The sequence below is a fragment of the Mytilinidion resinicola genome, assembly GCF_010093595.1.
Source record: "Mytilinidion resinicola strain CBS 304.34 unplaced genomic scaffold BDZ99scaffold_41, whole genome shotgun sequence".
In the NCBI taxonomy this organism is placed as follows: Eukaryota; Fungi; Ascomycota; class Dothideomycetes; order Mytilinidiales; family Mytilinidiaceae; genus Mytilinidion; species Mytilinidion resinicola.
The window spans coordinates 40,060-65,025 of NW_022985477.1; the positions used below are offsets into that span (position 1 = coordinate 40,060).

Consider the following 24,966-nt stretch of genomic DNA (forward strand, 5'->3'; position numbering starts at 1 on the left):
TTTTGTGGGTAGATTTTCTTACTCCAAGCAGTTTGAAGCCGCCTGACTGTGTCATGCTGTTAGAAAGCCTGAACTTCTGGTTGTTACTTTGCATATGGAATTCCTGTTAATGTTGTCACCACATCACCGTTGTGGCTGAATGGCGAGGCTATCTAGTTACACTGCAGGGGCGCGGAGGCGGTGCAAAGCTGAAGAACCTGGGAGTAACAAACCCCATCAATTTCGCTTTCTACCAATCTTCAATCATCTTCGTATTCCTCCCGATAAATATCCACGCCCCACTCAGAGCTCAAGACAGCTGAGATATTCCGCGCAATGCCGTACTTGAAGTTAATCTCTGAGGAACTCCTTCCAGTCCTGAAAGAGAATCTCGCCAGCCCGCTAATGTGGAGTCTTCTACTGAAACCCGACACACTTTCGTCACCCATCGTATACGAAAAAAAGTGCTGGATAAAGATGCGAAGGAGGCGTGGCGTTTAAAGGAATCGTACAAGGACAGCTTCGCCATGTTAGCCATCGTCGTGAGGCCCTCATCAGTGTGAGCTTGCAAACATCATCGCTAATCAGATAGCCCGCTCAAAGGCCGCCATCGTGGCCTAAATTGCCATCACCATGCTAAATCTCGCGGACTTCGGCACAAATCATTAGACTGCTACGGCCTTCGCCTACACAAGCCTCGTCAGCGGCCTGTTGTCTACCTTCTTCTCCTTCTACGTGCAGCAGGTCTTGAGTGAGCTACATCGCCCGGAAGACGTCTATGAGTGGCTCACAACACCACGCATGAGTTTCATGGGTCGCATCGTGGAAACCCTCGGCCGACGACAACGAACCCTAATGCCTGCGAATCGAGCTGAAAGGATTCCCTCGCTCACGGCTGCTGCGACACTAACGGCACCCAGTGGCTTGCTCACTTTCTCCATCGTAACGCTGTTCATTGTCCTAGGAGTCTACCTCGACTCCGTGTACAAGGAGAGACTCAGCGCGCTGAAAGGCAGAAATGCCAATTTGGCGGTGTTGTTGTTTTTCATCATCTTCGCAGCGAATTCCATTATCGGGGTCCTCTTACCGCTCTTTTCCAAGCGGGTGGAACAGTTTCGCTCGCTGCTAGCGCGGGACGAGGAGAACCCTGGGTTGCAGAGTATGGGTCTGCGCATCGAAAAGGCCGATGCAGGGGCGAGTGGGAAGGCAGCGGACTCAAGTGGAAGTTCAGACACAGATGCGGTCATCCGGCGGGCGTTGGAGGCATCAATCCATGCTCAAAAGGAGAGCTTGAAGGCACAGAAGGCGCTGTTGAAACTGTTACTTTAAGAGATTGGTGCAATTGAGCCATCTTCATGAGCGAGTCTCTCTCTAAGGGCCTTTGACGCGCTGTGCCGTCTTTGGAATATTGGAAGACCTGAAGATAATGCCGTTCGGTCTTGATCTGCATTGCCACCCACGGAGCGAGCTGGCTACCATCGGGTACTGCGCCGATGGCCATCTCTTTTGAGCAAGTAACCTAGGGGCATTACTGCTGCTACAGCGGATGCATCTGCATCTTCAAGGTTGATGGCGTCCTCGGGGGTGCTATGGGCATCTCTTTTGAGTAAGTCACCGAGGGCCATTGCAGCTTCAGCAACGGAGATGCCGACTGCATCTTTATCATCAAGGTTAATGGCGTTCTTGGGCGTGCTTCCTGCGGTAGTGTTGAGAAGGACTGCATCTTCATCATCAAGGTTGATGGCGTCCTCGGCTGTGCTTCCCGCGATAGTGTTGAGAGGTAGGTCCCGGCCAGAACGCTTCGTCTCACTTTCCGCCACGTCGTCATTGGCCTTCCTTTTGCGACTTCCAGGTTCATGGCCATCAGCTTTTGTCATGAGAAGCTCCGATATGCGTTGTCCAAGTGCGCCCGGAAATGCTCTGGTTATGTCAGGAACGAGATATTCCATATAGAAACCTAGTGATGCCCCCGTCCTAACGACTCTCTCAACAATCGTTGCCATGAATTTGAGCTTCTGCAAGCTTCTTGACCGATCTTCCAGGCCTTGAAGCTCTGTGCCGATGGCCTTGAGCAGAATTCTATAACTCATTCGATCCGTGCTGTTGGCCGTAAGCATGATCCCATACCTCATTCCATCCTTAGGTGAGACAATAAGTTGGTCGAGTACCTCAAGGCACATGGTAGGCGTTTTTAGAGGATAGAAGAAAAGAGCGTGCACGAAAGACCTGTATGCAGCACTTTTCTGAGCCCCGTGGTCCAGGAACGAGGAAAAGAGCCCCATTTCTATAGCAATCTGAAATTTATCGTTGTGTTCGTTTTTGCATGAGCGCTGAATGAAGGACGACCACGAGGTGTCTTGTGGAAACGATTGGGGTTTCGAGGCGTTGGGATTCTGTCCATGTTCTAGCAAATGGCGGATTGTCCGCACATGTCTTGCTGTCCACTTAGGCTGTTTCACAACTATATCCAATGGCAGCTCGGATAAGTTATCAAAGTATTCCAAGGTTTCCTCAAGCTTCCTTTCAATGTACTTTTCGACCCCAGCGCGTAGCAGTGCCTCCCGAAATCGGAGGTCCGGAATACCCCATTCAGGCGGCAGATACAGATGTTCGAGTCTCTCGAGCAGCTCAAACCCAACGTCCTCAGAATCTTCCAGCACTTCATTCGCATAATACATCGCTTCTTCCAAGAGGCCGGGTGCTACTGAGATCCTGGAAATTGTCTCGGGACTGCATTTCAGGACTGCCAGGGAAGCCTTGAGTGTTGAAATATTTGCCGAGAACCCAGGCCTCGTCTTCGCGCTGATATAGCTGCTCATCTCACGAGTGAGCAAAAAGTCTCGCACCGTTCGATGAAGAAATTCGACGTGACCAACTTTGATGCTCAATAGACCTCCACATCTAGCGTTCACACGTCGTCGACACTCGTCTTGCATAGCGTTGAACTGGTCTTGATAGAGTTGAGACACGGGCATCTTCACAGCATAATCTTCATCCTCATGCTCGCATTCGTGCATGCTGTAGAAGAGAAAATGAAGCGGCTGCCGGGCATTAACGGCTATGCTTAGAAAAGCGGATGTCTTCTCGTGGTAGATTGGATCGACCGCCTCTAGTATGTGTTTGAAAAAACGTTCGAGATCGACTGGCAGACTGTCTAGCCTTTTACGCAGGTCATGTATCGAGTCTCCGTTTGTTAGGCCGTCTCGGAGAGACTTCGTGACCAGAAACACCCATAAGAACACGCCTTGGGCCTTGTCACTGATATCATCGATGATAGATTGTTTGTCATCGGCCCTAAAAAGAGGGAGATTCCATCGTTTGTGCTCGGTCAGTCGACTTCGTGTATACCTCCGAATGTCGTCACGTGTGAGATCTTCCATGTAGATTTTCTGCAATAAATGATTGCCAAATGCGTCGACAAAGACGTTCCATGGTCGGCTGGCGATACACAGTTTTATGTTTGGTGATTGAGAAAGACCCTCGAGAATGTCGCAAAGTTTGAGATGATCGCCGTCGAATTCGTCAATCCCATCTATAAAGAAACAGTATCGGATATTCAGGCTTAAATGGCTGGAAAGTGTTTTCAACGTTGTAAGCAGCTCGGATGTGGTCCACTGAGTAGGATCATCATTCCTCACTGGGTTTGTCTCTGCCCAGCGAGCCGGACACACTTGAGGGATGAGCATCGGGCAGACACGCAACACATCGTAAATCAGAGTCTGGAATAGGCCTTCGTAAGACTTCTGCATTGGTGTGCCTGCGCTCCAGAAGTAATGCGCCGCAATAACCAATTTCACTCCGCCTGCCCACTTTTCAAGCAATGATTTGGTCGTTTCATGGTCTGCGAGAAACTTCATCAGAGTGGATTTTCCGGATCCGGGTTTACCGGAAACCCAGAATATTCCATTTCCGCTTTTCAGCCATTGGGGGTATTGATGGTCATGCTCTCCCTCTGAGACTTCAGGCGGGTCTAGCATCCATTGGAACGTCTTCTCGTGGGCGGGAGGAAGATTGTCGTGGCGCACCGGACGTGAAGGAAAGTGGAGGCTTCTAAGAAAGACTTGCTCCCTTGCGACAACTGCAATTTCTTTCTCTGTAAGATCAAGTTTTGATAGTTCGGTAGACAACATGTCAAGTTGCTCCAATGTCAATGCCGAAGACGGGCTTTGCTGAAAGGCGTCCCAAGCTTTTAACGAGAAAGCTTCTGCGGGCGTTGAACGCACGGGATTGGACGGGTTCGTCGAAAGCTGCTCACTGATTCCGTTCATTTTGGATGTCAAATCCTGGAGTGTTTTCGAGATGGCGTCAAGTTTGGAGTGTTGATCGACCCTCAAGATTGAGCTCTCGTCTTTAAGCGTAGCCACTATCTTCAGGACAGTAGACTGTTGCTCGCTGCATGTAATCAGACAGATTGCAGGTCAAATTTATGCCTCGTGGTTGCGAGTTTACCTGAATATAGGAAAGAAATGAAACGAAATCATTTTCTGGAACCGCTCCAGGCGGGATTCCAAGTCGGCGATCTTTTGACTGTCCCAAGCTGCCTCCAAAGCTGCCATAAAGCTTCGGAAGCGTCGCCACCGCCCGCCCTGTACCTTCACTTTTCGAAGCGTCTCTAAGATCTGGTCGCATAGATCCTTGCTCTCTTTTCCTAAACCCTTTAAAGCGTCTATGTGGATTGATAGATATTGAGGCATGCGAGCGGTGGCAAAAAGGCCTCGCGATGGTCCTCTACCATCAGTGGTGTCATGGTTGCTTAGGCTTGAACTAAGCTCGCGGAATCTTTCGTAGATTTTCTCCAGCTCAAAGGTCTTCTCGGAGGCACCACTAGCCGATTTATAGACCTCTGATCCCGTAGACAGAAGCCCAGAAGCGAAATGTATGAACTGGACGACGTTGCCAGCCAGCCCGAGGGCTGCTAAAGCCTCCATTGTTCCCTTGGTCTGGCGGGTCTCCGAAGAGCGAGTTGTAGCGAAATATTGCGAGGTTGAAGGAGACGGGGGCAGTCGACGGGCGGAATCCCACACATCACGTTGTGGTATTCTTCAGCCTCGAGGCTGCCTTGCTGCTTCGCCTCAATCCAGGGCGTATATGCAGCCAAGGTGGTGGCACTGGCTGGATTCGTCGCAAAGTAACGCGACACCCCGTAGCAACGCCCGGGCGTCCGCAAGTCGGATTCAGCATCGTGTTGACGGTTGATTTCTGTAATTACAATGGAGGCGCCTCTTGCTTGGGGATGCGATGCTGGCCAGCATGGTTGAAGTTTGAATGATGTGAATCTCAGAACGATGGTATCGTTAGAGTGTTGACACTAACGGGATGTGGATTAAATTGGTAGCGTTTAATGCCTCGGGGATTACCGCTTCATCCGCGACCTCCAGCCTGCAACCTTCATCTTTCATATAGCCTCTTCCTCCTCAAGCCTAAGGACAGCGCTCCGGGTCACGCACTCACACATACGCCGTCCGAACGACCGATAGAGCGTATCCTGGTATCCATACAACGACGTATCGATATCAGCGAGCGACCGGTTCGACCGGTTTCCGACTACAACACGACCAACATTGCACCGCATCTCTCGATCAATACGACAAGTCAGCGAGGCCACGTTGAAACCGCTTGACGCTGCCTGGGACAGCCCGGCAGACGGTCTTGAATTCTTGGGCATGGGGAGGAGGGCTTGACTAGGCTCACAAGATTTACCATCTTAGTCACGAATACAACAATATCCTTGTGGCCAGCAGGCTGGTCTAGGGGGTCACGAATACCACACTATCACGACTACATTATTATTACAATGTGGGCACGGTAGAGCCTAAGTAGGACTCCTAGACTCTTGGACTAGTGTTGATACGACGGGCCGCCCAGGGTAGTCTTTCTTGCTAATTGACTGCGTCTAGGCGCTTTGTACCGATAACTAGTAATAGAAGACCAGCTTTATCCTAGAATTAGCTTAGGATCTGTATCCTAACAGAGGCAAGTCCCCAGGTGCGCTATATATAGAAGATTCTAGTATGTATTTGGCAGATGTGGCAGATCTGTGCGTGCTAGCCGACCTGTGTTAGTGTGGACGCCGCTGGGCGGCGTCTGTACGTAGCTAGCCGAATGATAAAAGAAATTCATGCCGATATTCTACCTTACCAACACCTTCCCAAGCCCCTAGCGGGTTTCCAAGGCAACTGTCAGGATGCCTTCGTCAAGTCGCTCTACGCGTCTGAAAGGCCCAGTCGGCCAGGAAGCCATACCCAAGTAACCTTGTACAGTCATTAGGGGAAACAAAAAAAGAATTGTGTCTATCAAACTTGACACCTCAGTGTCTGCTAAGAATGTACTTAGTGAATTGACCTTGTTCTCCGTGTGAAGTTGACGTATGTTGAGAAAACGAAATAGTTTACACTAAACACGCGTCCCACAGATCAACAGAACCTTCGATAATTGAGCCTTTTATTAGAACCCCATAGCTTCAAATCCAGCTGACGTTCATCTGGCTGTCGTGACTCGAATTATCAGTTTTACGTACGATTTCACGTTTGCACTCGTTATACACAAACATCTCAAACATTTCTAGTACGTCCGTCCTTGAAAAAGACTCAGATTGATCTAGCATAATCTCAAAGAACCTTAGGTTCTATCATTCCATTAACCATCATACTGCGACAAAAACTCAAGCGCCCCGGCCTTCTCCCTCTTCACAGCCTGCAGCACCTCCTCGCTTCGCGGCACCACGCGTACCTCGAACGGCAACGGACTAACCAAAATACACGAGTTATAGGCATTCTCATCCAACGGTACCGTCTTCCCTGTTTTCGGATCTAGCGGTTCGTAAATATTGAATGCCCACAGGAGTTTCGCGACGATGCGCCACATGTTTCGTTCGGCCAGATGCAGGCCGGGACAGATACGGCGGCCGGCTCCGTAGCCGTAGTGATCTCGATTGTCGTAGTCTGGCGAGGAAGCGTACTCGTTGGCGAGCTTTGGATGATTGAGGAAACGATCGGGATTGAATCTCATGTGGTCAGGGTAGAGATTTTCGTCTTGATGCATAGCCCAAACGGCGACGAAGATGGTGCTGCCTTTTGGGATTAAGAAGCCGTTGTAATGATCATCTAGGAGTCATGAGCATTGCCCTGCATAGAACTAAGTGGATTATCGAGGAACGCGAACCTTTTGTTACTCTGTGGGGTAGACCCGAGCGTGCCCTATGACTAGTGTTAGTTTCGACGAGTTCATCAGCGGAACTGGAGACCTACGTTGGGCGCCATCGAAGCCCTTCCTTAACGATACAGTTTATATACGGCAATTTATCGAAATCATCAAAAGTAGGCGGATTATTCGGACCACAGACGCGATCAATTTCCGCCTGCGCCTTCTTCTGAACCCAGGGATACTTCGCCAACGCCATGATGAGTGTGAGAACCTGGTTCGCCGTCGTATCAGCACCCGCCTCTACAAGCTCACCCATCAGATTGTTGAAGGCGTAATTCGGGAAAGGCCAATTTCCTTGCTTTTCCATTTCGTCCAGCTTTTCATCAATCAGACAATCACGCTTTTCGCCCTTCTCCCTTCTCTTGTCGACGATATCTCGCGCTTTGTTCCAGAGAATTGAGCGAAGCTGTTTGGTTTCGTATATGCGCTTCTTCCAGTGTCCGGGGGTGTACCAGAGCAATGGAAACTCCTCGCTTGGTGGATTGGCGCCGGGCTCGAGCACCTCTCCCCACTATACGATGCGCTCATTAGCACGGAATGCAAGGACGACTAGATTGCATTACTGACGTTTTCCATCATGTGGTAGAAGTCTTTGAACCAGAAGGAGTCGAGATCCTTTGCACGATGCCCATATAGAAGCGAGCATGCTACGGAAACAGGGTACAAACGTGCGTAGTCGAACACACGGGCTGGATCGTCGAGCAGATTGTTCATGAAAATGACAGATCGGTAGATGTATCAATCACTCGATACGTTTGTCTTTTTTGGAATACACTTACTCCGCTTCTTGCACCTTGAAGTGATGTGTGTCGAGCTTTTGCGGGCTGAAGTGTCTCACTGCGATGGCGCGCTTGTGCTTCCACGACGGACTCTGCTGCTCAAACGAGAAGTGGTGGCCGTTTGTAATAAACATTGCCGCCTTATTTTCCGGCCGGTCCGAGTATATGACGCCGCGTTTGTCGAGCAACTGGCCAACGATCTGAGGGTCCGAGATCACGATGATGTTTGAATTGAACACCTTGAGGCAGTACATGCTGCCATACTTTTGGGCCCATTCATGGAACCTATGCCCAGATCAGTTTGCCGTTCGTGCAGAGAGTCGAATGGCCAAGGGTCGGTTGCGTACTTGAGGGCGATTCCAGTCTTGGGAATCAGATGCGCATTGCCTAAAATGGGGATTGTGGGAGGGCCAGGTGGAAGGCGAGGGTCTCTGCGGCCAACGCGGAGCAGTTTGAATCCATAGTATAGGAGAGGCACCACTAGAAATGTGACGAGAGGGATAGCGAGATTATCGATCATGGCGGTCGATTGTGGTATAAAGCTCGCAGGAGAATGCAGCACATGTTCGGAGTATTCCCGCTTTTATACCACATATTACCACGTACCAGATCTAGCGCAATCAACTATACTTCTTCTATTCCAAAGGTGCAATTAGCCCGGGGTGGGGCCGGTACATAGAAAATCCGGGGAATCTGGGAATTGTCTAATAGTGCGGAGGCGGGGTTGGGCGTATTCTCGGTCTGATTTCGAGCAGAACACGACGCCCCGGCCCTATTTACTATGTCAGTCACCACAGTCTGATCCATCTGCCGCCTTTGCTTTCAAAGCCCACGTTAAATACGATATCGCCCTCGCCGGCAAGCTCAAAACTCGCCTTTCCTCATCGTAGCTGAGTATCTAGATTTCGACCAGGATAATTACCACAGCATGGCTGCGCCAAAATATTATGTTGTTGCCCGCGTGGTGAGCAGAGACGGAGCATTAGATAAGGTATGCTGTCAGCCTATAAGATTAGTGGCTAAACATATTGCTTTACAACATTTAGCTAACTTTGTTATCTTAATTGCGATTGTAGTGGAGGGAGAGGCTTACGGCGCTGTGTGCTGTATCCAAGACGGAGCCGTTCTCCAACTCGTACTATTGGGGTTACGACCTTGATGGCGCGCCAGATACTCTCTGGGGTCTGGAAGGATACTACCACCCAGTCGGATTCCACATGAATCATGTCTCAGGAGAGATCTTCAAGGAGGAAATGGCCAAGGTGGACGACGACAAGTTGTTGCGCAATGTCCAGGGCCTCGGCAGTCCTGATTATGATTTGCACCATTACGACCTTGCTGATGGCTTTGTAAAACGCAAAGACGACCCAGACGCGGATGCTGTGAATAGCGTCGTCGTGATCGTGCATTTCTGGGCGAAGGAAGGCAAGCGAAAGCAGCTCTTAGGAACGCTTGCGGACGCCGCCGACAGAGTCCAGGCTTCGGAGAAGGCAGGCTCAATCACGGTCCAGAGCTTTGCAGTGCTTAAGGAGGTGAATGATTTCCAGCTGGCTACCGCATACATTCGGTACGTATTGCGCTGTCTTCCGATGCGTCATGACAAGCTAAGAAGGATACCACTGTAGAACCAAGACGTTGGCAGATTGGGAGAAGCTCGCAAATTCGAGCCTTTTTAAAGAACTTTTGGACGGCCTGGAGACTGTTGTTGCGAAGCAAGAAATTCACAGAGCTCAGAACTTTATTGGACATATTGATCAAGATGCGCCCATCGGCAATCCATAGGTAGAGAGCGATTGACGTCAAAGACGCCTTGGAGCAGACGTGCTCACTAAACGTGGAACAAATGCTGAATGTAAATAGATGGTCAAATAAGACATGTCCCCATTAACGAGGGAACTTTTCGCAGACTAGCCCTGTTGTACTCTCTGTCATGGTGCCTCGCATTGCCTCGAGGCTGCCTTGCTGCTTCGCCTCAATTAAGGGCGTAATGTGCCATTGGCTGGATTTGTCGCGAGTAACGCGACACCGCGTAGCAATGCCCGACTCACAGCCCGTACGCTCACACGGCATGGCTTCGTCGAATACGGTCGGCGATACTGCTGATAGCAAGAGGTTGAATATGAAAGTGTTGTGGTATGCAACGATGGTGGATCGATATTCTATTAGGTGCCCAGATGTTTCCTCACGGTCTGAAGCTTGAAGGCGGTTTGGGATCCAAGCTTGATGTGTTTGTCATTGAGCGGCAGTCAGAGGGAAAATGAATCAAGACGAGATGTGGGGCCAAAAACTATTGTATTGATGAAGGTGAGGGAGCACCCTTGCACAAGGGTAGCTATTGGCTATTGAGCGGAAGGAGGAAAGATACCTAGTTAGTTAGTTAGGTATACAGGATGATGAGTAAGCCTGCTAGACAGGAAGGGGGGCCGACATCATTAGACTAACTGCATACCGACTAGTTCTTACAGCCATATAATGCCGCTCGCGTCTGTCTTTCATTCTATGGCCTCCAACCTTCAATCGGATGAGATTGGCATCAAGATTCCATATTCCGCCCTGGAAACACCTTCCGACCTAGGCAGAATAGTGTTTGGTGAGGAACGCTTCGCCATGGAACTTTTCGCCAATATTCGAGAGGCATTCGTCAAGTCCATCTGCACTTGTCAAAGACCTAACCAGGACAGAGCCAGTCTCTGGTACCGTCTTGCGGAAAGATGAAACTAAATCGCTGTATATCAAGGCCCCATGCCTCATGAACTCAAGCCTCGGAGTGGAAATGGTCCGACATTCGTGGCTTGGAAAAGCAAATTCTCCTGCATCGAGGCTGTGTAAGGCTGAGCGCTTCCGCAGCGATAACTGCATCGATTCCACTTGCTTTTCCACCGCGCACTCCTGTCAACTTCTCTAGTCGCAATCTGTGCGTCCTCAGTTGTCTCCAATATATGTTGCCGGCGCGCAGATGAAGGATGGACCCGTTGAGCATCACCGCGTCGGTGGTAGGCCTCATAATGGCTGCGGGGAAGATTGCAGGCATCGTCGCAACCTTCACATCAAATGTCCAGGATGCACCTCAACTTGCGCATGCGGTGCTCTGTGATATCAACGACTTTCAAACTGCATTAGACGCTCTACATCACTTCCTTCTCCAGTTAGAGTCTGCTTCGGAAAGTCGAACGGCGCTCATTCAGCTCGACCAGCTCATTGTCCTTAACCGAGGCTGCACTCACTTTTTCAGAGCTAGAACTCTAATCAAGTCATTAACATCTTCCCCAAACTTTTCTTATCGAAATCGCGCTAAATGGGCGCGGAAAGAAGGGAAGATTTCGCTGCTCATAGAGCGTCTGCAGAGGCACAAATGATCCATATCGCTGATGCTGAACATTATTCAATGGCACGTCGCAGCCTTTTCCCTTCTCAAACCGTGGCGCCTCGCTAATAGCCCCAGTAAATCGGATCTGGAAGCGTCGCAATCTCAATCTCAACTCAACTTTCAAGTCGAGAAACTACTGTCAAACAACGAGGAACTTTGCAAACGACTCCGTAACCTAGAGGATACTTTTGATGCTCGGAATACCCTGACAAGGCGACTTGAAGATGCCAGCATATACGAGGATAATGAGGAAGCTGACTCTCAGACTATCACCACCAGGAGACCTATGACCGAACGATTGGGCGGGCCCGTCATGCAAACAGACATTATTCGATTTGCTTTTGAGAGCGATCTCGAGACCTCGAGGGTATACCGAAACGCGCAGAGCTCGCATTGCGATGCATCTTTCGCTAGCTCAGTCGCCCGAACGAATGCGTGGTCCATTTTCTCCGGACTTAGCCTTGCTGATGTCTCTGTAATATCAGTCATAGCGCTCCCCGTGTATTCTGTCGACATCGAAAATAGGCAATGGTATACCTTTGGAGACGTAGACAAAGTGTCCGATAGCCTCGCACCTGTGGCCGTCACAATGCCTTTAGAAAAGCTCCTACAAGCCGCCGCCACCAGCGACAAGGAAAAATCTGAGGTTGATTTAGATCAACGACCCCTTGAAGAACGAAAAAACACTGTCAGCCACGAAAGCGTACTCATTCATGAAAACGATCTATATCCATGTAGCAGTTGCGGGGATGTATGTATCACCCAATGCGGCGAAAGCCCGCGCAAAAACCCGTCGAACCTTAACTAGCCTTAAAGCACAGATTATGAGAAAAGCGGAATCCCTTGAGCATGGTAAATCACCCATCGTCATTCTAGTAAAGAAAAACGTTTAGAGCTAACGCTCTACGCAAGCTGGCAAGCGTTGGCACATAGATTGCTTTCGTAAACTCAATCATGAAGATGACGACGTTCAATATCTGCCGTGTCAGGGCTATGAAGAGGTATGTATCGCCCAATTCGGCGAAGCGCCTGCGAAAGATCTTCGAGAGCAGTGACTAACCTCAAATTATAGATACTGGTAGAAGGAAAGGCCTATGAGCTTGGTAGAGTTTCTCATTACGCTTTCTAGAGATTCACTACATGTGCTAACACTCTATCCCAGCGGGCAGACGTTGGCATATAGACTGCTTTCGCTGCAAAACCTGCGGCAGCCTTCTCGACTCGGATTCAACCCTCCTCCTCCTTGGCGACGGCTCCCTCATCTGCAACAACTGTACATACAGCTATAATCACTGCGGGAACAAGTTGAGGATTGGGCAATTCTCACTGCGGATCTGGCATTCTGTGCCGGTTGCTTCCGCTGTAGGAATTGCAAACACACGCTCGAAAAGTCGCGCTATGCGAGAACATCCCAAGGCGTTTTCTGCATGCCGCGCCATGAGTATCTAATGGCGCGGAGGAAGGTGAAGAGAAGGAAAGCTGAAACAGAGAAACGAATTACTTCGGCCCGCGATTCATTGTTGTTAAAAGACTCCAGCTTGTCGGAAACACGACACACCAGCTCTCTCCAGGCGCAACATCTACGCTACTGCCGGAAGTTCTAGGTACATCGTCCATAAAAATAATGCATTCCCCTATCCAGCTTGGAGATAAGCATCAGTAGTCATTTTCGCCTAGCTAGCTGCTACGTAACACCATTTAACCTTGTGCTTCTCGCTTCCAAAGCAACCCACTACTTCTACATCGGAAACACGAACCGTTCCGGCCCTACCCGCGGGTCGCAGGGTCGCGCGATTGATGGCACCTCTAGACGGACATTACAGCCGTCTGCGCAACATCTATAGCTAGTAGTATTGCGCAGAAAAGGGTTTAATAGGCATATTCAACTGATGGATGTATTGGACAATTTGAGAGCTGTGACAGGAGGACATTAAGAAACGCGTGCAGTCGGTCGAAGTTGCTAATTTCATTTCAATGCACTATCTATGACGCTGTCCGATAGGTTCTCTTATTCAACTTCCTTTTCGGGGTAATAACCGGTCCCATTACCATGCTCATCAAATACGTCCCAAGGATAACGCATGTGAAGACAAGCTTCCCTCGAGTTCCTAGTGGTATTACTCTCGATTACCAACTTGATTTCTCCACCTTCGCCGTCGTGCCACCATCGGCACTTGCTATGCTCCTCATTGCCGGGGCACTCACGGACCCCGATCAATGACCGCTACGAGGACCGGGGCTAACATCCGCCTCCTTAGGGTATCAACGTACGATCACAATCTTTTCGAGCGTCGTGGAATCCAGCTCCCATGACAGCTCTTTCTCGGGCCCAGACTGGCCCTTACGCTGTCGCTTCACTTCCCCCCTAACGAGATCCAAGTTAACCTGCATGGCAGAACGGTCACTCTGCTCAATCACCGAGATTGCTGGAAGGAACGAAAACTCTGCCCACTCGGCTATCTCGCCTTTCCACCCCAGAAGAGAGCAAAAGTGATCTGCTGCACCCGCAAAAACCGCTTCTTTCGTAATTGTACCATCTACGCTAGATTTGTGGAGAACGCTCTTGACCATGAACCAGCTGTGTCTCTTAGAAACTGCTATTTGAACATTTGCGGACCTGAGCGAAGGGAAGTGCGCTTCGATAGCGTTGCGATCTTGTTTATCAGCCCACGGGCGTCGTCGCGCGCCACTCTGCGAGCATGGGCACACAAACTCTATCTTTCGAATAAACCTCGCGCCGCTGTCTTGAAAAAGTTCCGGATGGAACTTTTAGATAGGGGTCGTTGTATCCATAAGCTTAGGGTATTCGCGGAAAGTGTTCTTCGTATAGAAAACTTGAAGGACCTCCGCGGTCATCTGACGGCATGCAAAGAACAACGACCAGTTTGGCATCGTCCTTGCATAAGAAGATTTCGAAACCGGTATGTAACCCTTCATGTGGTACTTCCCAACGCACCGTAGAACGATAAGTGCAACGGCCTCGGCGTAAATCATGTCTCAGATTTCTCGTGGGATGTTGACGAAGAAGGACCACTTGGTAGGGTCCGCAGGTTCAGGAAGACCTGGCTCGTTGGTGGCGAGGACGTTCGGAGGGTTGCAGTTCCATGTGATGTGACCGGGTTGGCTGCAATTATGGCATGGTGTCCCAGGGCATTGGTAAGGTTTATGCCATTCTTTGTGTTTATGCCATCCTCTGTGTTTCAGATGGGGGCATATGGTTTCGATCTCATTGTGGCGAAGTCCGACGTGGATAAGTGCGGTGTTATTAAAATGAGGCGAATGCGAATTTCGTGTCGTCGTTGCACAAGGAAGGAGTGACATAGAAAGTGCGGTGGAAGGAAGAAGTGGTCTTTAATTTGAGACGAGTGTGGAGTGTTTTAAGCTACAAGAGTCGTTCCATGGTTCCGTTTCGCGAATCCATGCCAAACATGTCCACCGCGATCCTTGGGTCGACCTGGCCAGGCACTAAGTCTTGTGCTCTAAACTCACAATCTTCCTAGTGGTCTCTGCATCCAAGTCCCAAAATAGTTCTCTCTCGGTGTTCTCGGCTCCATACCGTTCTTTTTGCTCTTTCCGTCGCTTCAATTCCTCCCAGAGGAGATCCAAGCCCACAGTCACCATCGACCCGTCTCTCTGCTTGATGCTAAAGAGCCGCGGAGAGATACGGAAGTCAACGTAATTTGTTAACCCGTTCTACCAGCCTAAGGGGACACAGAAGTACTTCACTGTCTCTACCAATGCCGCTTCTTTAGTGACAAGGCCAGCGGGTCCAAAATCGTCGAGGAATGTATCTAGCCGAGTTTTCCAGCTAAAGGGTACTTCTCGCTTCAACTCTGATGTTGCCTTAACCGTAATAAGCATCGATTTGAGCACAGGGAAATGTGTCTTGATTAGCCCCTGGTTTCTTTTCCATGCCCACGTACGCGGAACTACTCCCCTACAGTAATTGAGCAAGTAAGTCTTTTTTTTTCCGGACCACGCTGACTCGACTACCGAGACTTCGAATTCTATTTTCCGAATAGATCTGCCGTTCAAGAGTTGAGGAAGGAGATGACCATACGGTGGCCAGAGTGTTTTAGGGCAGGCCAAATAAAGGAGAGGCGTAGAGTCGACTGGCCTGAAGGTGTTCTCCCGATGGAAAGCCTGCTGTGCCTCTGCTGTCATCTGGCAACATACGAAGAACAAAGCGTAGTTAGGCTTAGGACACTTTTCGGCGAGTCGATAGAGCCCCCCATAGCCATGTAGGCCTGTAGATAAGTAGACGAGACTACAATTTCGAGTGTGTGTCCTCCAAGCGCTTCAGCATACATGGAATCTCGAATCTCCCGGGGAATGTCGAAGAACGTCCATTTCGTAGGATCAGCGGGCTGGGGAAGTCCCGGTTCGTTCATTATGAGATTCGCCAGAGGAGTGCACTGGCGTGCTACATGGCCAGTTTTGAGGCAATTGGAGCACTCTTTCCTTTGAGGGCGAGTTGGTATCTTGTCTTGGATGCGAGGTAGAGTTTGGAAGCAACGAACTGCAACACGACCGATGATGCCAAATTTACAGCAATTCTTCGAAGGCCACAGGAGAGTCCGAACGCGTTGGACTTGGGCACGTACGAAGCGGACGAACACAAGGACCAAACACCAGAGCCAACGTACGAAGCCAATTACTACGAGTGCTACCCGTCGTATCCAGCTAGTGGGAGTAGAAGAAAGAGAAGCGCGTCCAGATCGCTGTTCTTTCGACTACTCTTTGCGTAGGTGACGGCGAAGGGCGTTGTCCGACGGGAAGGTAACATTGCACGCATAACAAGTACGTTTGGGCTGTATTCCTGCTTATGCCACCGAAGTGTTAAGAGAATGCGTGTCTCCATCGGAGACCCATTTGTGTGCGAATTTCATCGTGGTGACAGCAGGCGTGGAAAGTGTCGTAATACGAGTGGGTTATTCTATGAAAAAGTGTGCAGCATCGCGAGAGGAAAGACCTTTCGCCGACGAGTTGGCCAGGTCTGCTTCTTTATAATGCGATAAGTCATTACCATGGTTGCACATTCAACGAAATCAAATTGTAATTGTGACGAGTCACCGGAACCGTGGTATAAGAATGCTCCTTTCCAAGGGGTGTGCGGAGACTAGGCCACCTCATCAAATTCGAGTATCAAGACGAACCACTGCTCAAGTCACGGACATCGCGCCACCGGGTATGTTAGGTAGATACATTGATTTCTTCGTCCCTGAGATGAAAAAGACTAGCACTCCCCCTATCATTGCTTGACCGTCGAGCATCTCACATGATCTCGAAAGTCACGTGTGACTTACTTGCGGCTTTTGCTCATTGGTATAAAACGTCGTCTACGATAACTTCTTCTAGGAAAACAGTCTGTCGAAGCTTGGGGTAGAAACTTCTTCGTTCAGTGGCTTCATGTTTTCGGAGGTTGAGCAAAATTCAACGCGCAAGTACACCATGTGGTGGCTTGCACAGGTTTCAAATCCTGGTACGGTACATATACAGGGTCACTGTGGTATCAAAAGTGTTGCAAGAGAGCGGTCATGGAGTCGCGCTCACTCCAACCGTCCTAGTAATGCTTCCCATCGCCTCCGAGAAATGCAAACGATCACTTCTATCCCCTCGCTCCAGCTGGCATCACCCATTTCGGATCAATCCCCTCCAGCTATCAATCCAGTGGACCTTATCTCATCTACCGCAAGCAGAGGACTATCAGCATCACGCTAGACTTAAGCCCCGCAAGCATAACCTCCACCACCGACCCCATGAAGATTTGCGAATCGCAGTTTTGAACTCCACCGAGCACCCTCACATGAGCTCGCCTTTCTCCTTCATCTAAATGCACCCAGCTTCCCACAGCATTCCACCAATTTCTCGCCGGAGTTTGACGATGCCAATCCCTTGCAAGCAACGCATGCTATGTTCATCCACCCCGTCTCCTGCAAGATCGCGGTGGAAGAAGAATTTATACCCCCCAAAGCCACCCAGCCACGTGAACGATTTAATGGCATGTTACTGAGTGCAAATCGCCGACTTGGTTAGTTCAGGAAAGCCATGGAAAGCATATCAAAACCCCACGTGTGGGTAACGTGACGTCCGTTGCGAAAAGGTATAAGACAGTCTTCTGCGCTTCAATCGGTGGCATGGAGGATGGGAGGAGACCCCAGCAAGTGATAAGCCAGATAGATGTCCCTCCGACTCGGCACTAAAATATAATGACGCCAAAGCGGAATGTGGCTGTAGTAGTGGATCAAGAGCGGCACAAAGAGATTAATGTTACAGTGATAGGTTAAATAGCTCAGCAAGCGCCGCAATGGTGTCTGCAAGTCTGGCGGAGTTGTCTCGTGGGTAACTTATAACCATGTTGACAGTCGTTATCTTAACTCACCGCTGAACAAAAGCACTAACAAAGAATTGTACTTACCGTTAGCAGGCTTGAAATATATCCTCCAACAGCAGCGGAAGACGATCACAGTCAAGACCGTAGCCTCTCATCGTCAAGTCCAGTCCAAACTTCACCGTGAACACCTCCTCTACTCCATCAGAAGTTTAGACATCTCTTATCCAAACTCCACATGCAGTCCCATAACGACTCCATTCCTGGTTCCTGGCTCGTATTTTATTCCACCATCGTCTCCATGCAAGGCCTCCTAAAGAAGGCACCTCAGCGCTCAAGCAGGAGAACTAATACACTCGCTGGGACGGGTTTCTCGTGGTGTACGCGAAAATGTCTCGATTTGTCCCCGGGCAGTGGCACTCGAAGTGGCACTCGAAGTGGCACTCCTCGGAAATTCAGCGAAAGACAAACCAGCTCGTGGACCACGTGACGCCGCTTCTCTCGGGGTAGAAAATCTTCTTTCGCTTGACGGTAAGGAGGAGGAGCGGGCTGATCAACAAGTATCGAGAAATGGTGGAATGGTTCTCGGTTGGCGTGCTCAAACCACCATGCGAATTGATATCATGGCGTGGTAGCGGAGGTGGAGCCATAATACGAAGAGATCAAAGAGCTTCATAACTCTGGTTGGTGTAAAACCACAAGAAGCAAAGTTCCATGTGACTGCCGGAGTTGTTGGATAAGAACAATCAACTACAGCACGCAATGCTGGTAGCAATTAGGGGTGATGGTAGCAGTCAAGGGGTGAATCATGTACATAATGTCCGGTTCTATCAATGTTCAGACGCTGCGGCCTGAAATCCAACCGGAGTGGGAAATCAAACCTGCGTCTCGCCATCTTCACATAGTGTTCCGAGTCCGGAGTAGTGTTCCGAGTCCGGAGGGAGGAAGCGTGGGTGTAGTCACCTGTTTGGTGATGGGTCTCAACAACTAGAAGAGGTCATTGAGAACCTCGCTGTGGGGAGATAGTATGATTCATTAGCGTTTACCAGAGGCGAGTAAAAATGGAGGGAAATGATGCACTGCATCACCAACCTCCACTGCCAACACCTCCGACGCTTCCACAGCTGCCCGACCACATGCGTTGGCGTAGTCCCTCAATTTGACCCCAAGCAATTCTACACACCACCTCTCACACGAGCGGTAGGGACGGGCCTTTTGATGCACACTCAGGCTCTCCACATGAGATATGGTGAGTATGGAAGTTGATCCACACCCAACTCCCTCCCACATAATCCAACAGGACTCGTAGTTGGTGCGAGCCCACTGCCCTCATATACCACTCAGGTTCGAGGCGTTTCTGATCGGCCACCAATCCAACGCCTCCCACCAGACTGTCGGTGGAGGCCGGGTTTCGACCAAGACCCAGACCAGGAGTCCAAAATATTCGCTATCTCGATCCACCACCCATGGCAGGACGCTTTCCTTGAATAAGAGAAGGTCCCAAAGGTGCAGGAGCAGGTTTTATATTTGATGGAGAGGACGGGCACGTGAGATAGGGCGATGCCACAGAACAGCCCTGACGACGATGATTGATGAAGGAAAGAAGGCGTAGGAGATGGCCACCACGGCATGAGACGAATCAAGACAGGAAAGTGAACAAACGACATACGATTTCATCTCAGAATTTACACCACAGTCTCGTAGTTTCCTCTTCCTGCATCTCATCCCTATCTCCCCTTCGCTAACCTCGCCAGCACGGCTTTCCCGGCATTCGCATCATTCCTCCTCCCCAGCTCCCCACTAATCCACTCCCCTACTTTACTAAGCTCCTCCAAGTCCACCCCCGTGCTCGCCCCCAGACTGTTCACCAAATGCACCAGATCCTCCGTCGCAACATTCCCCGTCGCGCCGGGGCTATACGGACACCCACCCAGCCCGCTCACGCTCGCGTCGAACGTCCTGACCCCATGCTCCAACGCCACCACTGTATTAACTAGTGCCATGCCATAGGTATCGTGGAAATGTAGAGCTAGGTCTTTCGTCTCGACGCCCGCCTCCTTCAACACTTTCAAGAGGGCAGCGGTTTTGGGCGCCGTGCCCATGCCCGTAGTGTCTCCAACGCTTATCTCGTCGGCGCCCATTTCGAGCAAGCTGACAGCTAACTCGGCGACGCGGTGGGGGTCTGTGTCCGGCCCTTCGTAGGGGCAGCCGAGCGCGACGGAGATGTAGGCGCGGACGGGGAGGGCGAGGCTTTTGGCGCGGGACATTATGGGTTCAAATCGTTTTAGGGACTCGGCGATCGAGCAGTTGGTGTTCTTTTGCGTGAAAGACTCGGTGGCGGCAGTAAAGAGGGAGAGTTCGATTTTGGGGGTTTGTTCGGGTGAGATTGAGGAGGCATTCGGGTCTTGCGAGGATGTGTTTTCAGCGGGAGGGGTGTTTGGGGGCGTTGGATACGAGTCTTCTGCTGATTTGGAGTTGTTGAAGGAGTCGTAGGTGGTCATGAAGTTGTCGAGGCCTTTGATGTTTGGGAGGAGGAACTGGTAGGTTATGGGTATTTTGGAGGGGGGAGGCGATTGGAGGATATGTTGGAGGATTTCGGAGGAGTTAGCCATCTATATGTGTTATTAGAAGACTGCTTCGAGAGGGTGTATTATTGGGTGAATGTTGTGTTGCTCACCTGAGGGACCCATTTTGGTGATACGAAAGACCCAGCTTCGATTGTCTCTAGTCCCGTCCGCGCCAGTCTCTCTATGAGCTGCATCTTTGTTGCCAGAGATATACTCTGCTTCTCATTCTGTAGTCCATCCCTCGGTCCGACTTCGACGATGCGGATGTGCTCTGAACTACGAGGCGCGGAGCCTGAGGTGACGGTCGCGAAGCTCCTCCGGCATGGGTGGCGTGCCGCGAGTCGCGCAAGGCGGAGACAGGTGTATCGAGACGACATGGCTCGTGGTTAGAGAGACGAAGAGTGAATGTAATGGGGAGGTTAGTGTCTTGTATAGGGAGCATATACAGCTTGGTGGTTCAAATTCGCCGCGGGGGTAAGGCCCGAATTGCGGGGCCGAAAATTGCCGCCGCAGACTTCATCCCACCTCGACAAAACACCAATACAGACGAAGATGGAGGAGGACAGGGCAGCTACGAATCTGGGGCCAGACGTGGAGGGAGATATGAATGAAGAGGAGAAGATAGTCCAGAAGCAGCCAAAGAGGAGGTTCGTGGGCAGGAAGACGGCGGAGAAGGCTGTTGGGCAGGCGGAGCCAAATGCGAATATCGAGGATAGCAGTGCTATACAAGGTGAGAATTGCTACTTATCCTATATTTCATGTATGTACTTATTAGAGGAAACAGTTGCCCAACCTCGAAGAACAGCCCGCGCTCTAAACAATATCCCCCCATCCATTCTAAACGACCCCGACGTCAACGATGCCATATCTCTCCTCCCTCCCAACTACAACTTCGAAATACACAAGACAATACACAGAATTCAAACTAGCGGAGCCAAAAATATTGCCCTCCAATTTCCGGAAGGCCTACTCCTCTTTGCGACCACCATCTCGGACATCTTGACTCAATTCTGCCCCGGCACCACAACCACCATCATGGGCGACGTAACCTATGGCGCCTGTTGCATTGACGACTTTACCGCACGAGCCTTGGGGTGCGACCTCTTGATCCACTATGCGCATAGCTGTTTAATACCCGTAGCTGTCACTAAAATCGCGACGTTATACATATTCGTTGCCATAAGTATAGACACATCGCACCTCTTAAGCACCATCACACGCAACTTCCCTATTGGAAAGACAATAGCCCTAATAGGAACCATCCAGTTCAACGCCACCATCCACGGTATCGCCCCCGAGCTACGCAAAGAAGGCTACAACGTTATCGTTCCCCAAACTTCCCCATTATCAAAAGGAGAGATCCTAGGGTGCACATCCCCAGCGATGTCTCTGAACCCCTCTCCATCTACCAACCCAAAGAGGCCGTCGAAGCCGGAAGATATGCTGGTCCCGGACTTGTTACTGTATTTGGGTGATGGTCGATTTCACCTAGAATCTGCCATGATCGCTAACCCGACTCTGCCTGCATACCGCTATGACCCTTATAGCCGCCGATTGACGCATGAGGTCTATGAGCATGCCTCCTTACACTCTCTTCGAAGTACGGCGATCCGTATAGCGCGGAAAGCGAAGACATGGGGCATCATTCTTGGGTCACTCGGTCGGCAGGGGAATCCCCACACCCTCACGCTCATCGAGAACCACCTGCGAGCGAGAGGGCTAAAATGGGTGAACCTACTTCTCAGCGAGATCTTCCCGGGTAAGCTAGCAATGATGGATGATGTGGAGGCCTGGGTCCAGATCGCCTGTCCGCGGCTGAGTATAGACTGGGGCTATGCGTTCGAGCGGCCGTTATTGAGTCCTTATGAAGCGCTTGTTGCTCTGGGGGTGAAGGAGGCGGGGTGGTTAATTGAGGAAGAAGGAGGGACAATAGGAGAAGTGGGAGGTGGTAAAACAAACGGAGTGTATCCCATGGATTTCTACTCGAAAGAAGGACTAGGGAGAACGACGGAGGCAGGAGCGGTGTTGGAGGTTGAGATCAAAGCGTAGTGCTGCAATGGGGTAAGCACATAGAGGTGTTGGGGACATTTTCACGCATTGAAGGACCGGCGCATCAAAAGGGGCAGATACCAAAATTCAGTTCGTGCAATCTCATCAAAACTCTTCAGCATTCCACGCAGTCAATTCCGCAACCCTTTGCGCCCAGAATGGGTCCTCCGCCAGACCACGCACCCCTTAGCTTCCTCGGCGTCTCACTGAAAAGCATCACACGGTGAGTTTTGAAACTTCTTGCAACAAAACCACCGAACACGGCCATCCTGCGCGTACCTGTTCGCGTCTTTCAACAAAGCTGTCGCAAGGCCAATTCTGGATCTTTTTGCAACACAATTATGCAAAGCCGTTGATGCAGCACAATAATAATTAACAATCTAATTAGTTCGGAATTCAATTCCGATGCCGAGATTCCAGTGAAGCACAAATGACCTATTTTTCTACACAAATACTGACCAACTCGCCCTAGATAGTGGTTTTTGGACATCATCAGTCGCCAAAATGCCGATTGACATCGAAAGCCACATCCTCATCTCCCACGTGCTGAATAGCTACAGCACGCCCTCCTCCGCCGCCGAAAAGACGGCTCTTTTCCCCCCCAACAGCACCCTCGTCGCCCACGGGAGATTCGAATACAAAGGGAAACCCACAATCGAGGCTTTTCTTGCTGCGTCTGAGAAAACGAAGAAGGCTGGACATCCTTTTCGTCATCACCTAAGCTCCATCAAGATAGTTACGGATGGCTCGGATCATGCTAGGGCGGTATCTTATTTCCTAGTGATGGGAAATACGGCACCGGATCATTGGGGCGTGTAAGGGATGTGTTCGTTAGGATTGGGGGCGAGTGGCTGTTTGAAGAGAGGAGGATTACGATTGACGGGGCTGATCCTCATGGGTGGATCGGGTCGGGAGCTGGACCGGTGAAGCTGTAGCTTCAGAAAGGGAAAATGATGGAATCACGAGTATATGGATATCCCGTTCAGCGGGATATCCTACTGTAATTTGAAAACGAGAAGCCAGCCGAGAATTAAGAAGAAAGATAAAAGAGCTTAGGCCATCGATTCCAGCCAGGGGCACGACAAAGAGGAAAAGTGCAGATACAGCGCTTCTTTAGGCCTCTTTACATACTCTCCTACAATTATTTGTGTACTTTGAAGCATTCAAAGTGAAATGCAGAATGCAAGTGAATGGTGGAGGTTCGGGACAGGCTGACTAATCTAGTCGTCTTGGCGAATTCAAGATCCGCGACCCTTGGACCTACTTCACTTCATCAATACAACATGGCGACCCTCAAATTTGGACTAAACGTCCAAAACAAGCAACAGAAGGTCCCAAATCGCCCAGCGCCTGCGAAACGAAAACCCATCTTCGACGAGGAGGACGAGGAAGACGAGTCCAATCGCCCCACCAAATCCTCAAATGGCGTTGAAGAAATCGCGGTCTTCGACCTTGACGAACCCAACCCTACACCATCGACCGCTCCTCCGAAGAATACCTCAAAATCACAACCTTCCAAGCTGTCCGGTGTTCCGAAGTTAAAGAAAATAGAGGACGACCCCACCGCTGGCTATGGGGATATATCAACTCTCCAAGCTTCCATGAAGCATGCCGAAGAAGCTCTCGCCGTCGATCCCTCCATTTATGACTACGACGCCGCGTATGATGCGATTCACACCAAAACCGCCGCCAAAGCTGCCGCCGAGCGCGACGATGCGGTGCAGCGCAGACCAAAGTACATGGAGAAAGTGATGGAGTCGGCGGAGGTTCGCAAGCGGGATCAGCTACGGGCGAAGGATAAACTGCTACAACGAGAGCGGGAAGCTGAAGGAGACGAGTTCGCGGACAAAGAGAAATTCGTGACGGAGGCGTACAAGGCGCAGCAGGAGGAGGTGCGAAAGGCCGAGGAAGAAGAGAAGGCGAGGCAGGAGTTGGAGGAAAAGAAAAGAAAAGGGAAGGGTATGACGGGTTTCTATCGTAAAATTATGGATGAGGATGAGGAGAGACATCGGGCGGCAATGGAGGCAGCAAGTCTGTCGGGGAAGATGGGGGGTGAGAAAGTGGAAGAGGCCCCGAAGGAGAAATCGGAGGCGGATATTGCGAGGGAGCTCAATCAGAAGGGCGGGAAGATCATCATCAATGAAGAAGGGCAGGTTGCGGATAAGAGACAGCTACTCACGGCTGGGCTCAATGTGGTCGCGAAACCTAAAGCACCTACTTCGGCGGCTACGGCGACTACTCGACCGGGTGGCCTTCAGCCAGGCTACAAGGGTCGTGAAGGTGTACAGAGATCGGTCAGAGAGAGGCAATCGAAGATGATGGAAGAGCAATTGGAGCAGGCGGCGAAGCGTGCTGCTGATGAGGAGGCTGAAGAGAGACGGAAGCTTGAACACACTTCGAAGAGCCGCAAGACGGACTCGGACATTAGCAGTGCAAAGGAGCGGTATCTCCAGCGGAAAAGGGACGCTGCTGCCGCTGCCGGAAAAGGATCGTAGAACAATCAAGGTATTACCTGGGGAATTACCGAATCAACCATCACTCGTTTTAAGGTTTCGGGCTCTCAGGTAGGAAATTTCTCATGGAATTTCGAGAAGACACTCTGTTCCCATCCTTAATATGCTCTTAAAATTTCATGAGCAAAGGTGATTTCATTTAGACAATCACACCTAAAAAATCACGTAGCTAACAAAT

At 50.4% G+C, this 24,966-nt stretch overlaps 11 protein-coding genes across 11 annotated transcripts; 5 read left to right on the forward strand and 6 right to left on the reverse strand.

Moving 5' to 3' along the window:
- Window positions 1-315: 315 nt before the first annotated feature.
- On the forward strand, window positions 316-1,308 carry BDZ99DRAFT_528527 (uncharacterized protein; the record flags this gene model as incomplete). The annotated part of the gene is made up of 2 exons (XM_033726384.1): window positions 316-429; window positions 649-1,308. The coding sequence occupies 2 exons, from the start codon at window positions 316-318 to the stop codon at window positions 1,306-1,308; spliced, it is 774 nt and encodes a 257-aa protein (XP_033568274.1).
- A 71-nt stretch (window positions 1,309-1,379) lies between these two features.
- On the reverse strand, window positions 1,380-4,933 carry BDZ99DRAFT_240266 (uncharacterized protein). The gene is made up of 2 exons (XM_033713597.1): window positions 4,429-4,933; window positions 1,380-4,371 (listed from the first exon to the last, which is right to left on the reverse strand). Exons 1-2 carry the CDS (start codon window positions 4,905-4,907, stop codon window positions 1,452-1,454), a joined length of 3,399 nt encoding a protein of 1,132 aa, XP_033568275.1. The 5' UTR covers window positions 4,908-4,933; the 3' UTR covers window positions 1,380-1,451.
- Window positions 4,934-6,615: 1,682 nt separating this feature from the next.
- On the reverse strand, window positions 6,616-7,896 carry BDZ99DRAFT_528529 (cytochrome P450; the record flags this gene model as incomplete). Its single annotated transcript, XM_033726385.1, has 4 exons — window positions 6,616-7,082; window positions 7,141-7,175; window positions 7,227-7,693; window positions 7,750-7,896. 4 exons carry the CDS (start codon window positions 7,894-7,896, stop codon window positions 6,616-6,618), a joined length of 1,116 nt encoding a protein of 371 aa, XP_033568276.1.
- Window positions 7,897-7,957: 61 nt separating this feature from the next.
- BDZ99DRAFT_528530 (cytochrome P450) lies at window positions 7,958-8,481 on the reverse strand (the record flags this gene model as incomplete). The annotated part of the gene is made up of 2 exons (XM_033726386.1): window positions 7,958-8,246; window positions 8,309-8,481. 2 exons carry the CDS (start codon window positions 8,479-8,481, stop codon window positions 7,958-7,960), a joined length of 462 nt encoding a protein of 153 aa, XP_033568277.1.
- A 251-nt stretch (window positions 8,482-8,732) lies between these two features.
- BDZ99DRAFT_430136 (uncharacterized protein) lies at window positions 8,733-9,874 on the forward strand. Its single transcript, XM_033717242.1, has 3 exons — window positions 8,733-8,952; window positions 9,038-9,528; window positions 9,587-9,874. The coding sequence occupies exons 1-3, from the start codon at window positions 8,890-8,892 to the stop codon at window positions 9,741-9,743; spliced, it is 711 nt and encodes a 236-aa protein (XP_033568278.1). The 5' UTR covers window positions 8,733-8,889; the 3' UTR covers window positions 9,744-9,874.
- Window positions 9,875-10,966: 1,092 nt separating this feature from the next.
- Window positions 10,967-12,136, forward strand: BDZ99DRAFT_483808 (uncharacterized protein; the record flags this gene model as incomplete). Its single annotated transcript, XM_033722602.1, has 2 exons — window positions 10,967-11,106; window positions 11,404-12,136. 2 exons carry the CDS (start codon window positions 10,967-10,969, stop codon window positions 12,134-12,136), a joined length of 873 nt encoding a protein of 290 aa, XP_033568279.1.
- Window positions 12,137-13,922: 1,786 nt separating this feature from the next.
- Window positions 13,923-14,755, reverse strand: BDZ99DRAFT_469749 (uncharacterized protein). Its single transcript, XM_033721571.1, has one exon. The coding sequence runs from the start codon at window positions 14,647-14,649 to the stop codon at window positions 14,326-14,328; it is 324 nt and encodes a 107-aa protein (XP_033568280.1). The 5' UTR covers window positions 14,650-14,755; the 3' UTR covers window positions 13,923-14,325.
- Window positions 14,308-15,719, reverse strand: BDZ99DRAFT_555353 (uncharacterized protein; the record flags this gene model as incomplete). The annotated part of the gene is made up of 4 exons (XM_033727146.1): window positions 14,308-14,782; window positions 14,818-14,971; window positions 15,026-15,265; window positions 15,505-15,719. The coding sequence occupies 4 exons, from the start codon at window positions 15,717-15,719 to the stop codon at window positions 14,711-14,713; spliced, it is 681 nt and encodes a 226-aa protein (XP_033568281.1). The 3' UTR covers window positions 14,308-14,710.
- A 3,667-nt stretch (window positions 15,720-19,386) lies between these two features.
- BDZ99DRAFT_483811 (hydroxymethylglutaryl-CoA lyase) lies at window positions 19,387-20,603 on the reverse strand (the record flags this gene model as incomplete). The annotated part of the gene is made up of 2 exons (XM_033722603.1): window positions 19,387-20,271; window positions 20,337-20,603. The coding sequence occupies 2 exons, from the start codon at window positions 20,601-20,603 to the stop codon at window positions 19,387-19,389; spliced, it is 1,152 nt and encodes a 383-aa protein (XP_033568282.1).
- A 158-nt stretch (window positions 20,604-20,761) lies between these two features.
- On the forward strand, window positions 20,762-22,348 carry BDZ99DRAFT_456405 (uncharacterized protein). The gene is made up of 2 exons (XM_033718475.1): window positions 20,762-20,956; window positions 21,011-22,348. Exons 1-2 carry the CDS (start codon window positions 20,779-20,781, stop codon window positions 22,273-22,275), a joined length of 1,443 nt encoding a protein of 480 aa, XP_033568283.1. The 5' UTR covers window positions 20,762-20,778; the 3' UTR covers window positions 22,276-22,348.
- Window positions 22,349-24,005: 1,657 nt separating this feature from the next.
- BDZ99DRAFT_469754 (uncharacterized protein) lies at window positions 24,006-24,913 on the forward strand. Its single transcript, XM_033721572.1, has one exon. It carries the CDS (start codon window positions 24,015-24,017, stop codon window positions 24,768-24,770), a length of 756 nt encoding a protein of 251 aa, XP_033568284.1. The 5' UTR covers window positions 24,006-24,014; the 3' UTR covers window positions 24,771-24,913.
- The last annotated feature ends 53 nt before the right edge of the window (window positions 24,914-24,966 follow it).